The sequence below is a fragment of the Python bivittatus genome, unplaced genomic scaffold, assembly GCF_059951505.1.
Source record: "Python bivittatus isolate LINGU-HERP-01145 unplaced genomic scaffold, Pbiv_v1 ctg000050_np1212, whole genome shotgun sequence".
Classification (NCBI taxonomy): Eukaryota; Metazoa; Chordata; class Lepidosauria; order Squamata; family Pythonidae; genus Python; species Python bivittatus.
Window position 1 is genome coordinate 8,703,185 of NW_028277033.1, and position 15,611 is coordinate 8,718,795.

Consider the following 15,611-nt stretch of genomic DNA (forward strand, 5'->3'; position numbering starts at 1 on the left):
CCCACCACAAGTAATCAACAATCAAGGTAGGTAGTTAATCCTTCCTCAGAGCAAGGGGGAGGGACGGTGCAGGAACAGTGGGACACGAGAGCCTGGCTCACGGACATAGGGTGCTACTTTTAAAGAGTGGCTCCTTTTGCTGAAATGCCCACAGCGGCTTGCGGTATTGTTCTTCGGTGGATCATTTTCTGGACACTGAGCTGAAGGCATCTGTGTTCCAGTCGTTTTCGACAATCCTCAGTAATAAATGTAAAGTACATCTAAACATTGGAATGCACGTTTTAAGAACAAACGTTTGACTCGATGAGATTCCCTTCTACGTCCGTTTCTACAGCAGAGCACAAATAGTAGTTCTTTGATTTCTCTGAAGTAGAGTTCTTCCAAAATGGGTTGAAAATGCCTGGCCCTTAATCTCCTGATGTTTGTTCTAGCTTTTATATGCTTGATACTGTAGATTTCCCTTCTCCCGGAGCTCTTGGCCTCCTAAAGCAATTAAAAGAGCTTTTCTCTATTGTTGAAGAAAACTACATTTATGAGTAGTAACTCTCAGCACTACCCTTTGCTAATAAGCTCTGTGCAAAAAAGATACACCAGCACAAAGGAGAGCTACAGGCAGCAGGACCCATATTGCATACACACGCCTCCTTTTTGCAGGTAACGCCCACCACTATGAAATTATCACGGCCCAGAATGGCTACCTGCCACTGTGATGCTAAGCAGGGTTAGTGCCCTGATTTGGGGGGGGGGGGGCCTCCAGGAGGCTACAGATTACCCTGGGAGTTTAAAGACAGTGGAATGCAGCAGTGGTAAACCACTCCCAGGCATACCCGTATACTTGCCAGGAGTCAAGACAGACTTGCTGGACTCTTCTTAGTCATTATTGATGCCTTATTTCCCAGGCACATTCCAGTTTTGTGTGAGAGACAACTTCAGAAGATCCAGACAGAATATTGAATATAATTTTGCAGTTCTCCATGGACAGCAGATAAATTGTGTAAAAAGGACAAGTATGACAACACCAACGTGTCATGCTTTTCCAAGCGCGGAGTATCTATGCAGTTTGGTGGTTATAGAATCTAATCCACGCTGTGATGCAAGACACTTGTGGAGGGGCGGCTTAGGTGTTAACGTTTAGTACAAACCATAATTGCTCCTGTTAACAGAACTATGAAAAGAACAACTTCATGCAGACATATTTTTTATTCACAATGGTTTAATGGCATACTTAATTAGCATCACAAATATTGGATTAATGTAAAAGACAGCAAGGATTTGATTATATTACACATCAGTTGGGTATTACATACACCACCTCATGAACCTGAGCAGGTACGTTAAGCACTGAAAGGCAAATATGTCAATGAATGGCTGAAATCAGCAAATTTTAAAGAATGCACCGGTATTCATGACAGGTAGCCTTTTTAAATGCTGGAAGGCTTACGCCTGTGAAACTTCTAGCAGTCAAAATTATAGTGTACCTGTGCTAAGCCAAGAGCACTTCAAAAACAAGATTTCTGTATTTTTAAATTTTTAAGATTTTAGGATCACAGCTTATCAAAGATGCCTCCACAAATTGTGGCAACAGGTAAAAGTGGTATTAAAGTTTAGCATTAAAGTTTCTAAGGCTACTTTCAACTTGTCAGGATACTATAATTCATAGTGTGAGAGAAATAAAAATTAAGTTTTGTTCTGCAGAGGATACACGTTGTACTAGGTAATGGGCTTTAAAATAACACACACACACATTTCATCCACTCTGTGCTCAATTATAGCCCCTTCCCTTCCTAGTTACCTTAACTAAGATGTCACCAAAATTATCAGGTGCCCATGCCAATCTGATCGACCTATGATCATCTTTCAGCTAAGAAGAGTGCCAATACACACACAATACACAATTCAGAACTATCGAATGGCTTCATAAGAGCTGTGTCTCACAAACATGCTCTGCAAATATATTTAGAACTAGGAGTTGGAAAGAAGAGCCAACAATGTGCTCTGGACAAAGTTCAGCTTCTCCCCATCTCCCATCCCAGCTAAGGGTCACCCCGATCAGGAAGTTACTTCAAAATACTGGCTTTGACACTTAACAGGTTTCACGTGACGAGTCACAGCAGGCTGTTCATGTCATAGACCAGGAAATACCAACAAGGGCACTTCTGTTTCCATGTAATAAGAGAGGACTCCCAAGGTCCATTTTCTGCAGCCCAATACCAGCTACGTACAACTTTTAAAGTGACATTCAAAATCTGGAAGAGGCAGATGGTCAAAACACAGGAGAAGCGACAGGCCGCAGTCACTCATTCCAGGTGTGCGATGATCAGCAGGAGATCAAAGTGATCATTTGGATCACATTGTGCAGGGTTTTTCTTTTTCACAGCTAGGGAAACATAACCCAGAATTAATGTGTTAAAATATAGTAAAACAAAAGACGGCTTTTTGAAAAACACTCATCGGGCTTAACTACTAAAAATATTTTAGCAGCGCCAGGACTGGTGATGTTCTGGAAAAGTCAAATGCACTTAATCAAACTAGCTGCTGGAATCCAAGCCCCTTGTTAATTCTGCAGCATCTCCTCAGCCACCGAATCACATGTTCTGCTCCTGACCAGATAGTAATTGTACTCATCTCCAACTCCATCAATGTCCTCATGCATGCAGGCTGGATTGTACATCATGCTAAGTCCTGACTTCACCATGCTTTCTTCAGGGCCCCATCTGCATCCAGCCACAGCCAAATAAATTAGGTCACCGCTTCGCGCAACATGTGAACGCGGCCAGGAAGATTAAGCATCCATGGATCCTCTCTGGTGAGAATTGGTACCCCTTTCGTGCTGAAACATCCCTCCTCTATTCGTTACCAGAACAGTGTTGCAAACGGATGCACACGTGCCTCCAAGCAAGGTTAAAAGATGCAGACCTGCAACCCCTGAACGAACTGTCAGAGGGAACCACGTGACCATCCATTTGACCCACACGCTGGTTTCCAGTTAGAGAACGTGCTTCTCAAAACTTCTATGCAACATTATTGCAACTGCAGCTGTGGTCACATACATATTAAGCATTATTTGGTCAAATGCACTTGATGAGGTTCACACATTCTTCCAAGACACAAAGAAGCAAGCTTTCTGAATTAGTATCTTGGGAGAGCTAGACTCCTGGATTTCATAGAAGAGTTAAAAATAAGCCAAAGAGTGGTTTTTTCCCAGCATCTTTGTATCATTCCATCAGCCACATAAGTCAAAATACCTGGATCGTTAAAGAGATAATTTAAACTTACAGGAGTGGTGTTACAATTAAGCAAACAGGTTAATTAAGCAGAAAGCTTAGTTTCCAACCGAGAATAGATAATGGATGCCTAACCAACCTTGACTTTCCCAAAAAGCGAATTGAGCTAGATCTGGTTCACATCATGCTGGGAGTCCAAAATTAAATGTTAAGACTGGGAAGCAAGTCAAGAGGCCAAAAAGCAGCCGCCAGCCAGAGTGGAGTTCAACTTTACGGAGATGTCTTTACCTGTAAAGGAGTCTGATATAGCCACTTTTCTCTATCTCCACTCAGGTTCATACAGGCAAAGAGGTCACAAACTGCAGGAAGGCCACTGTCCTGAAAGAAACAGAATTGGTTTCTGTGAGACTGGGGAGTTTTACCATCTCAATCTTGCATTTCCAAACAAGCGACATGCAGCAGACCACCACCAAAATGAGCAGGCTGACTGCCCCCTCCAGCGAACACAAACCCGTCACATGACACTACAGCTCACTTTCAGGGGGTTCAACAAGTGGGTAAGAATTGTACGTACATGTGCTTTCTTCCGTAGCAGCCATTTATCTTCTGGGGGAGGCTGGCTGGAGATTTCTGCGTTTTTTGAAGACATGATCCAGCTGTTTACGCTGAGAGGGAGCTGGAAGGGTGCGAGGAGCTCCAGGAGGGAACCCTTATGGCTCACTTCAGCCTCCTCTCTGGTTGCTTTCTCTTCTCCACTGGAAGCTTTGATTTCTTGTTTGGCTAGCCAAGAAGACAATGAGGTTCCTAGCAATTCTTTCAGAGGTTCCGCCACCTCACGGGCATCCTGTTTTATTGCAGAGGTAGCCAAATCCCCCTCTGCTTGTCGAGAAGGATGGAGCCAGATGTTCACCACAGGCTGACGTTCCTCAGGTTCAGAGACGTCCCCTATCGGCACCCCGTTTTTATCCTTGCCTTCTTTCCTAAGAAGCCATTTGCACAGAGCCTCCTTTTCACAGTTCTCATCACACACACACTCGGAAAAACTAGGACATGGCTCGTTGGCTCTGCATAGATCTTCTACTTTGAAAGTGGGCTGCAGCAGCCAGGCATTGGTGCTAGGCAGCTTCCTCACGTCAAGGTGCTCACTAAGGCATTTAAGGTTGCCAAGATTCTCTATCTCTACGCCTTTGGCTTGACTGCCGCAACAATTATTGCAGGAATCACTTTTAGGGAGCCAATCATTCATATTATATTCCTCCCGAAAAGGCTTAAAAATGAATTTCCATTTCTCATCGGAAGCATTCTTGTTTTCGGATTCAGGAGGCACGAGTAGCCATTCAGAAAGATCTGTGTCTTCTTGCTCTAAGATCTCCAAATCATCTATCTTCTCAATGGACAAGGTGGAGGCAATGGTGGAAGTGGAACTCTTCCGTCGGCGGACATCCATCCTGTCAGGAACATCTTGCTGGTTCTGCAAAAGCCAGTTCTCCAAGTTTTTCAGATTTCCCCATGCTTTCTCCAAGTAACACACTTCAGAAGACTTTGAATCCTAAGAAGAAAAAGACACCCAAGGCATTTAGATCCATTAAGGAATCACTTCTTAGGGGGGAAAAAAAAGCATTAAGCTCTATAATTCCCATCTCACTGTCCATGTTCCTAGAACAGCCTTTTTGGACCCACCAGTTCCAGTACATTTCAGAAGATCCTGCAATGCAAACAACAGGAAGAGACCCTCCAGCATTTACAGCCATTAAGCAAGCATTTCTTGGAGAAGAAAGCATTTGGCTCTGTAATCTCCATCTCAACCTCTTTGGGTCCACCTATTGCAACATTACTAAAATGTCCCCCTCCCTCTCCATGAATATAGACAGCAAATAACAGTACCTGATTGGCCTCCTCAGCATGCGTTTTCAAGAGCCAGTCCTCCTGCTTGTAGCTAGGAACGTAAGGTGTACAGCAAGCACCATCGGATTTGGTTCCAAGAAGCCAGTCAGAGAGTGGGCAACCAAGCATTCCACAGAAAGGTTTTGGCTAATAATCAGGAGCAAATTTATGGTCAGTTTAATTCCAGATAAAATCTACCATGAAAATATACACTATCTCTCGCCAAGGAGTCCTGCAACCCTGTTGATGAGATGGTTCTAGTATTTGTGCAACAGAAAATTCCTGGACTCTGAAATAATTCTTCCTTTAGACCTGAATTCTAAGCAACAACCGCTGCGGCCACATATGCCTTTTAAGAATTTGAATTATTTTGCTACAGATAAAATGTATGTTCTCTTGTAGAGATTAATCTCTTCCTGGAGCATTCTGCATTCCTGGTCAAGAGCAAGAGAAAAGGTTTGAAAGCATCCCATTCTGCTGCCACCATCCAATTACAATTCCCATAAACAAATCTGTAATTCACCTTTTCCAAACTAGTCATCACAGGACAGTTCTGCACAGAGATCCAAGGGGCATAATCTTCTTTATCAGAAGTTTGCTATTAAAGGAAGAAATCAGAGTTATTAGATTTAATGGTTGCTAACTGCTCACACAACTTTAGAATTAACAAATTGAGTAAATTCTTCTAGTTCTTTTGGAATCTCAAGCAGGCAACCTCATTCAAATAAATATACAAAGTTTACATCAAATAAGCATAGATTATTTGTCATGAGTGTGCACATACAATAAAGAGCAAGGGAAAGGCAACACTTCTTTCTCTCCACGTTGCCATCTTTCCAAGCTGTTTTAGGAACAGAAGAATCTCAAAAACACTGGAAGGGTTGTGCGGTATTTCAAGATAAATATTTTAAAAGAAATGGAATTAACTCCAGTCTCCACATAAGCCTTAGTATTTCTTCAGGATCCTGGCTTTTGATTATAGGTTTCCAAATTGCATACATTCTGCTACTCCAGAAAACAGCTCCTTTTACTCACCATTGTTGTAATGGAGCCAAATGAGGTGATCGCCTGGCGAAGAAATGGCACATCAGCCTCAAAGTTCAGGATGGAAGTTTCTTCAGGCTGGAGAGTCAAACTGCCAAGTCTTAGGGGAGAAGGCAAAGGTTAAGAATTAGAAAGAAACAAAGGTGATAAGCCATGATTCAAATGAACAAAACGTTATCTATTCTTTATGCACAAAACAGTATATCTTCTTGAAGTTAAGGGAAATCAAACCTTCAAATCCCCAGCCCTATTTCCACACACAGAGATAGCAGGATCCCCCAAATTAACACTTCATTCATTTTTGCATGACAGAACCAGAAAGGTGATGTCACAGCCCACAATGATGTGGAAAACGACTCTAAGATAAATAGCTGAACGGTCATTCAAAACTTGTTAGAGGGCTCACCTCTCAAAACATGCTGAAATCTGATTTGTAAGGTCATTGCTTTGAGGCTGTTCCAGCTGGCGGATAAGGCAACTGAATTGTCCCAACAACTGTAAATTAAACAAAAATATGTGACTTCACTAGGAACAGAATGAGCCAGCATCATCAAGGTTTAGATACGAGGCTGTGTCCTTATGCCCCAAACAAGCAGCACAAGTTCAAGGCAAAGTTCCTGTAATTCTGGATGGAGAAAGAGAATTGAGGGGGCCACTAGCTCTTACCCAACAGAGCTGTTGCGCTTGTTGCTGTAAGGCTTCTTCCTTCAACTGCTGAATGAGATCGACCTGTTCCAGCAACCAAACTTCGCGGCTTCGCAGGCATTCCAGGTGGCGACTGATGCAGCTGTGAATCTGAGCTTTCACCTGCAAGAGAGAAGCTGAACTTATTGCCCCCTCTCTAACTATTCCACCCCAGGTCTCTGATCCCTCGCATTCCTATACCCACATTTTGCAATTCAGGCAGTGTTGAGCTCCCACCCGGTGGAAAGACGAGATCCTGAGGGACAGGACTCCTTCCATCAACCAAGATTCAATGCAGCAATCTCCACTGGCAAGACAGTGGCTTGGAAAGTGATGGGTGCAGTATTACCCTTATGGGAACTCAAGCAAGACTCTAAGGAACTCAGATATTTTGCCATAGTTAATCATTGTTTTCCACTGACCTTTGTTAACCGATTGTCAGAGGTGGGTGCAGAACCTTGAAAGCTAACAAAAAATTGCAACTTCATACCCATTAAGTTCATTCTTAAAAAGAAAGCTGATTACGCTTACTTAAGTCCTTAGAGCAGTATTTCTCAACGTCAGCAACTTTAAGGTAGAAGGGCTTCAACTCCCAGAATTCCCCAGCCAGAATTCCCCAGTGTGAAATCCGGGAGTTGAAGTCTGCCCATGTTAAAGTTGCTGAGGTTGAGAAACACTGTTCTAAAGATGTATCATACTTGGTTGTTTCTTACGCAGGAATTTACCCAATACAAGTAGCTGTATTTTAAAAATGACATTGTACCTAAAATGAAGAGTATGCCATCTTGATATCCACTTAGATGGCAACAACTAAATGATCTTGACTGATTTAGAGAAAAGTTAACAGGGTCAGACCTGGTTAGCCCTTTGATGGGACAGCACTAGGAAATCCAAGGGATATAGGCAGGAGTCTTATTCTGCAGCTGCCAAGAAAACTACATGGGCCCATCCATGGGGTCTCCAGGAGTTGAGATCAACTCAATCCTTTATCTTTACAACCTACTGATGATTCAGTGCATTCACACTGCAGAAGTTAGCTACATACTCTGAGCAACTGTAAGATCTCTTGCTTTTCTAGGCTACATTTAAGTAACTGCATAAAACCTCAAGCTTAAAGAAAATCTTTGCCAAGTTACTGCATAAAAGTTCTGCTGCCAGACCCTTTTAGCAGCCACTTAACCCTTTATTAGGACTGTAAAGCAGGAATAGCCAAGATGCCTGTTTTGAAGTCTGCTTCAAATACCTCTTTCCAGTTGTCTTTAACTTGCTCTTCAGCTTTGACAATTTCAGCAATTGCAGCTTCCAAATCCTTCTTTGCCTGCAGACACTTGTCCAGAGACTCCTTGCTGCCAAAGCTTCCATTTCTCTCTTGGAGGGGGCTCATCGTGGACAATTCTGAAACAGGGAGAAAAATAACCCCCTACAGAAACTGTGATATGTCGTAGGTCAGCACTGGAAGGGGAGACTGGTCACAGATGTTATAGTGGTTTCAATTTTCAGAGCTGGTTTGCTCATTTGGGGCTCTCACACATCTTAACTGGTGGGTTTCTCCCAGCCTTTTTTTTTTTTTAGTTAACTGGCAAGTATTTTCAGCATTACTAATTCTGGCCACCCAAGACTGAAATGCTCAACGTTATGATACCAGATCTCCTGACTCAAAGCAGCTCTTGTGGGTTGGGGTGAAAGAAGCCTCTTTGCTTAGCTCCAAAGGCCACCAGATTTTGCCACAACTGACACCTCCTCAGTGGCAGGTTATGAACCCCCACTTCTAGTCTGCAAAAGCACCGCACGGTGTTGAGCAGCACTGTGACAACTTTGTGGTGTCTCCCCCAACCCTCATATCACCACAGTCTTCAACACCTGCTTGCTTTTCAAGCCAAACCTGGGTTTGCAGAGACCCACAAAAATGGAATAGTTGGTCAGCTGCACCCTTCAGTTACCTCCAAAGTTTACAACAAGCCAAACACAGAAACCCATGGATCTTACTTACATTGCAAGCATTTTCATCTTTATTTTTGACTTGTTTATTCAAGTTCTGAGCCTGCTTTCCTGCAGTTGTTCAATTAATGTTTCCTATAGTAATTCTTGGATTTAAGCCCATGGTTCTGAAACATCTAATTCATGGAGCTGTGCAATTTCAGATAGTAGGCAAACAATCAAGAGTTTGAAAGACTCCCCCCTCCCTAACTAAGGTATTCCTCCCACACCCAAAATAAGCATTCAGAAGAAAAGTATCCTATCCATTTTCTGATTACACAAAGTTTTCAGCATTGTAAACTGCTATCTCTGAAGATGGGGCTCCCCATAATTTAAAAAAGGATTTAGTTTTATAAGTATTGACCAAGACCATATATCATACAAAGCATAGTAAATGAGAACAAAAAAATAAACGGGAATAGGTCCAGATATCCAACTGCTGGTCTAAAACTTGACATATTCCGCAACCCTAACCCTAACAAAGCTAAACTTGAAGGCTAAGTTAAATGACCCAGACCATTATTTATTTATTTAACTGAAGGCAATCCGTAGTTAAAGTGCCAAGCCCAAATCAATAAAATCCAGTAACATACAAATAAAACCTCCATGTAAAAAAAAGCAAAGCACAGAGCAACAAAACAAATAAAGAAGAACAGTAATAAATGGATATCAAAATAAACACTTTAACTCAGAAAGCTGTGTCTTAATCTGGATAAGAAAGGGTATAACAAGTTTAAGAAGTGTCATGCGGGCTTCTCTGAAGAGAACAAGGTTAAGATTCTTTGGTTTTTACTGGACTGTATAACTTTGCAATTAAATCAAATCAAATGTATGTTGCTAGTTGCTCCTTCAATAGTATTCAGTGGAGAGTTTAGGCAGCAGTACTTTGACGAGGCTGACTCTTATGCTTCAGTGATCATCAATCCATGATTATACAAGAATTTCCACTAACTCTTTCTAGATAACCCCAGCACGTATTTTCTAAGAAAAATTCTGCTGTGCACAGAATGCTTGCAAAATCCCCACCCTATGAACACATCTGTTTCCTTAAAAAGTTTCAAAAGTAAAGGAGGTTTTGGCTAACATATCTCAGACTAGACAAAGCAAGATGGCCTTGCAAACAAGCAAAACCCAGCCTAAATTTGGGTGCCGTCAAATCATCACAATGCCTTTTACTCAACTTTTGGAACTGTAAGAGCTGGAAATCATTCCCACTTTATTCACTGCTGGGAACGCAGCACTGCAAGCTAAGCCTACCAAGCTCGCCTTCCCTTCCCACCTTTCCTGGTTCCTGCATACCTTGTTTCTGTTTCAGGTGAGAGGACCTTCCAGCTGAGCCAGCAGGCCGCCTTCTGGAGCACAAGATAATTAGCAGCAGCCCAGGCTGCTTTAAGCCTGCTTGCCAGCACACATTTCAAGCCCGCCCCCCGCCTCGCCTCCAAGCCCACGTGGCCAGGCCGCCACAGCTGGAACAGAGACTTGCACGTCGCCGGTGGCAGCAGGAGGAGGAGGACGAGCAGGAGGAGGGGGGAAGATTGAAAACTGCCCAGCAACTCCCGAGGGAGGAAAGAAATAAGCTAAGATACCATTCAGGGAGGAAAGAGATGCAAACTGGAGTCACGTGCAAACAGACTAGGAACTTCTACACTATAAAAAAAAGCTACTCTTGCGCCTTTGCATATCTGTGTGGTATTAAGGCCACCTTTCACAAGCAGGTTTATGACAATTCAAGGCAGGGTTGAAATGAGGATTGCTTTTCCAGCCAGACCTGCAGAAGATTAGACTTTGCAATGCCAAGCAACAGAGGCCACTAAAATGCATCCTGTACACGGGAGGAAACACCACCAATCCTTCCAGATCTGAGGGCCCAACGGGAACCACATGACTTGCACATTCACCCCCAAGTGTCTTCTTTCGGCAAAGACAACAGGGTTGGGTGAGGGGGAAGCCTTATGGAACAGCTGTCCAAACAGATAATACCAGGTAGAACAGCACTTCCACAACCCACACGGCCTCCAAAGGAGTCGGATTTCAACTTGCAAAATTCAGAATCCAATGTGGCATAAGACTGTTTCAAGTCTTCTAAGAAACAGGTACAACGAACATGTCAATTCAGAAATAATTCTCATTATAGTTCTATACTATCTTTAGTACAAGGAACGTACACGGTTCTTCCCTTTGCACTTTTTTATTCTTCGAGAAGCCCAGCAAAATAAATTTGGATGTCTGATCCAAGCTCACCCAAATGAATTATATTTGAGTGGGGACCTGGGCCTGGATCTCAACAGCCTAAGTCTCTGACTACCGCACAGAATAATTTTCTGTATTTAACGCAGTAATTTCTTTACCAGGAGCAAAACATTCCCCTCACCCTCAAGATCAAGAACTGTGAAGCTACACAAGGTCATTTTGAGCATGTATCTGTGAATGTAGAGTAACTCTTTGTTGCTTCCTTCTAGTCTTCAAAGCACCCCCTTCTGTTAATCTGATTTGCAATGGGTCATTTACTAAAAAGAATTAAACCAAGCAAGGTCTTGGGTCCTACAAAGTGCACTAAGGGATGAAATGTTCTACTCCCTTAAACATTTTTGAGCTAAGTTACAAGCAGTTTGAAGTTGTCCAATTTTATATTTCACCTGGGCCTTTGGCGAGAGAGTAAGACCCTTTGCTTCATCATGTTTGTCATCTTTTATTTTTTATTGATTTTATTGTAATCTCTTTGATTGTTGTGAGCCACCCAGAGTTGTGGAGAGTCAGGCAGCATACAAGTTTAATTTGTTGTTATTGTTGGCTGTACAGTTAGCCAGATGTTTAGACAGGGTTTGGCATTTTTATCTACCTATCAAGTCCTTCCTTAGGACCTGGGACAGGCAGATGTTGTTGTCTGATGGTGTTAAAGATATCGTTGCAAGATGGAAGCTGTTCCAAGTAAAGCTGCCTTGCGCAATGGACTGATGGTGAACTTGTCAATGCTATGATTATTATTATTATTTGCTGAGGCCATCACCAAAGCTTTCAGAGAGCTTCCCAAGACTAGCAGCAATGTTTTGAAAATGCTGGCGTGGCAATCTTCCTTACTTCCTGCAGATGTTCAGAGGCTCATTCTGGGCTGTTTGTTGTGCCTGCACAGGCAAGGCAATGCCCCATCTCAAAACCACAAGATGTTGCAATTCATCCCACTGTGGTCGATTGCACAGTATCTTTTGCTTAATTCAAAAACAGAGGAGGGATTAATGCTTGTTCCATGTTACTCGATAAACAATTACAGTGGTTTGTGTTCCGTGAGATGCTGTGGATTAGACAGGCTACTAAAACGGCTTGTCTTAAACCCAGCCATCTTCATTCCTTTTCCTAAGAAAATCTCATTCATTAGGGCAGTGGTGTATCTATTCACAGGCACTGATCAAGGTGAGAAGACGAGTGCATATTTCTTCTTGCTTCTATTCTTTCAGCTACTTTCTGGAAAATAATATAACTTTAGAAAGATTTCTTCCACTTCCTTCCACTACACCCTTGTTCCTAACAAGTTTCATCTCAATCACAGATTTATACCTATGCAAATGCGTAGCCTGCTACCTTTTCAACATTACTAGACACATCTTACACTATACATCACCTTTGGCATTTGCTGTTGGCACACAGGTACACATAAAACACTTTTTCTCCTCTACATAAGTTTAGAGTTGATTATCCTGAGAATAATTTAATAGAGCAAAGAGTTTGAACAGTTTTTCCACCCTGATACCTATCAGATGTATTTGGAATTTGACCGCATGGGGTGAGGATTACCAGAGCAAGAGTAAAATGCAACAGGAGAGTGCCAGGTCAGAGAAGGCTTGTTTAAGGTTCACCATTGGGAAGTGCAACTAAAGACCTGTAAGAAACGTTTGTAGTGGTTCTGCAGGTAGCAAAATGGCTTAATCGGAAAAACTCAGCCATTTTTATGCCAAAAAAATTCCAGCTCCTTCTTAAATCTCATATCTGAAGCCTGAAGGTCAGAGATAAGGGAACAAAAATTAGTTTTTAAAAAGTCCCTCTGCACACTTCATTGTTTTTTAAAGAACTGTATTTGTGGGCCATTACGGCCTACACAAGAGGAACTTCACCTTTTGCAACACTGCCTTTTTGCTTCATAAAATCCACCATTTTAAAACAAAGTTTTAGAAAGGGCACAACCCTTTATTCAGGCAGTGCCTCTTTGATTAATAAGTGTGTTGTGCCTGAGAACCTGAAATACCAGAGTGGTCACACACCCTTTTTCATCTAAGCATGAAATTACTTTAAAAGAAGGGGCTGGCCATCATACAGGGATCCACCATTAAAGGCTTGAAAGGGCTACAGCAAACCTAAGTTCCCGTCATATTATAGGAAATCCAAACACTTACACCCATACAACTTTTAATTTCACCTCCCTGTCTCCAACAACCCTGCAAAGTAGATTTACACCGAGCGATGAAACTAGTTCATCCAATTAGGTTTGTGGCTAATTAGGAATCTGAACTTGGCACCGCAGTAAGTGCAATTTAATAAGCGCCACTCGTTTTACAGGCTTGCCTGTGGATCTGCACGCAATCCCACGCAATCGTGTCTTGCTCCAAAGGGAAAAGGAGAAAAAAATGGGGGGGGGATTGGTTTTTCAACCTCTTTTATGTTTCGCAATCCAGGTCTTTCGTTTCTCACCTCCACAAGGCGAGAGAGCATGCCAGAGATTTCCAGCAATGCAGGATCCCAGCTTGCTTACCACTCTTTGAGGTTTAATACAGAGCACTTGTATTCCCTAAGGCAGTGTTGTCCAAACTTGGCCACTTTAAGATGAGTGGACTTCAACTCCCAGAATTCCCCGGCCAGCATGGCTGGCCGGGGAATTCTTGGAGTTGAAGTCCACTCATCTTAAAGTGGCCAAGTTTGGACAACACTGACCTGAGGAATACTGGCTGCTCCACCAGCATCGCTGGGTGAACACGCGAAGGAGCAGGATTTCTATACTAATGAAAGTGGAGAGGCCAATCTTAATCACCGGTGGAGCAATTAAGGAGGAGGGACAATGCAGAGGAAGCCGAGCCAGGATGTAAAATGGAGTCAAAAGTACACCAAGCTATCTCGCCAGGATTATTCTTGTGGATCCTCTTCAGCTGTTTTTGAAGACCAGGAGAGGCAAATCTCACGCCGCCTTCAAAACAACTCTCGCCCAGAAAGCTCCCCGACCACATAAGCGCGCAATTATGCTCTTAGGGCCCGTCGGGCAGCTGAGCTTCTGCTCGCAGGCCGAAGTCAAAACAGCTCCGTCCTGTTTTGACGCCTTTTAATCCTGCACGCGACGGAGAAACAAGTCGAGTCGAGCCGAGCCAATAAATAAACGAACAACCGAACAGCCAAACCGGCCCCTGAAGCGCGGCAGGAGGAGGCTGGAGCTCTGCGCGAGGCCGCGTCCGTTATTTATCCTTTCCACAATAGACACATTCAGACCAACACGCGTGTGCGCTGCCTGCCCGAAGATGAAGCGCAACCCCTGCTCGGGAAGGCCAAGAGGGAATGGATGAATGGAAGAATAAGGGCGAAATCCGTCCACCCAAGGAGCGTTTCCGCTCTCGAAACCGAGGATGAGCCCACATCCACCCGAAAGGCTGGGTCTGCGGCCGGGGGCGCGGAGGGCCCCTCCCCAGAAACCGGCGGGGCCCTGAACGGCGGGGCTGGGACAGCCGACACGCGTCGGCCCTTCCCACGTGCGGTTACGTAACGGGGACGCGGCTCCCAGGCCGAACGGGAGGGGAGCGCGGAGCGAGGCCGGGGCGGGGGGCGACCTGGCCCGGCCAGGCCAGGCGGCCGGACTCACCTGCGGAGCGGCGACGAAGCCTGCGACCCTCCGATGCTCCTGCTGAGGAAAGAGGCCTCTGCTCCCGCGGCGGGTCTCGCGAGGCTTCGGGGAGACATGCGCACTTGCGCCCGGCGAAGCCGAGCCCGGAGTTGGGGCGGAGCGCGCCTCCTGCCGACCGGAAAGGGGGCTGCGGGCGGGGGGCTTTCAGGGCGCCCCCCCAGGAGAGGGGAGCGGCCGCTGCGACGGGGAGTGGGCTTTGTGGCCTATCACGTGGCAGCTCGTGGCTGATCCTGAGAAAGCCAAGCGGGTGGGAGGTGGCCAGGGCTGGGCTGGGCTGGGCGACCACCCGGAAATATTACGCCCGCGGTCGGCGCCCGGGAGACCCGAGTTTCCCTTACCCAGATTAGCAGGGCGAGGTTACTGTGTTGTGTGCGTAGTTTGCGTTAGGAAGCAGCTTAACCTTGGCGGATCAGTACCACAGCGCGGGCAATCCGCCTTTCATCCGCGCGGGGTCAACCTCCTGCCTTGCCGCCCTTCCCCGCAGCCAGCAGCCTGCGGCTCTCCGTCCTCCGGGGCTTTTCTTCCGCTGGGCTTGCAGGGGCCAACGCGGCTCCGCTCTGCGTCCTGCCGCCGTCCCGGGCTGCTTCGCGGCCGCGTGGCGAGGCGCGTGGCTCAGCTGGCGGTCCGCCCGCGCCTGGCGCTCCTCCGGGCGCGCAGCCCCGCCCCTTCGCCGGCCGCCTGCGCGCCCCCGCCGGCCCTCGGCCCCTGGCAGAGCGGCTGCGTCTTCTGAGGGGTCACCGGGGCTCACGGCTTCCCTTCGCAGGGAGCAGCAGCAGCTGCGAGCGGAGCGGGGGCCCGCTGGTTGCGGAGGTGCAGCGCCAGGTCGCTTCCAAAACGTGGAGGAATCGGTCCGAATCCTCTGGGCGGCGATCCACAGATATTTGCGCCAGTGATGGAAAGGGATCCCGGGTGCGTGTAGGAGC

General features: G+C 45.3%; 1 protein-coding gene across 3 annotated transcripts; it reads right to left on the bottom strand.

The window, feature by feature from the left end:
- Positions 1-1,175: 1,175 nt before the first annotated feature.
- Positions 1,176-15,274, bottom strand: NCOA4 (nuclear receptor coactivator 4). Of its 3 annotated transcripts, none has more exons than XM_007437741.4 (10): positions 15,027-15,274; positions 8,080-8,231; positions 6,819-6,959; positions 6,559-6,647; positions 6,144-6,252; positions 5,632-5,706; positions 5,109-5,255; positions 3,799-4,773; positions 3,513-3,602; positions 1,176-2,377 (listed from the first exon to the last, which is right to left on the bottom strand). In XM_007437741.4, exons 2-10 carry the CDS (start codon positions 8,218-8,220, stop codon positions 2,372-2,374), a joined length of 1,773 nt encoding a protein of 590 aa, XP_007437803.2. In that variant the 5' UTR covers positions 8,221-8,231; positions 15,027-15,274; the 3' UTR covers positions 1,176-2,371. The 3 variants fall into 3 exon arrangements, with proteins under 3 accessions (XP_007437803.2, XP_087985630.1, XP_007437801.2); XM_088129504.1 differs by lacking the exon at positions 15,027-15,274 and adding an exon at positions 14,647-14,776; XM_007437739.4 differs by lacking the exon at positions 15,027-15,274 and adding an exon at positions 10,113-10,235.
- Positions 15,275-15,611: the final 337 nt, after the last annotated feature.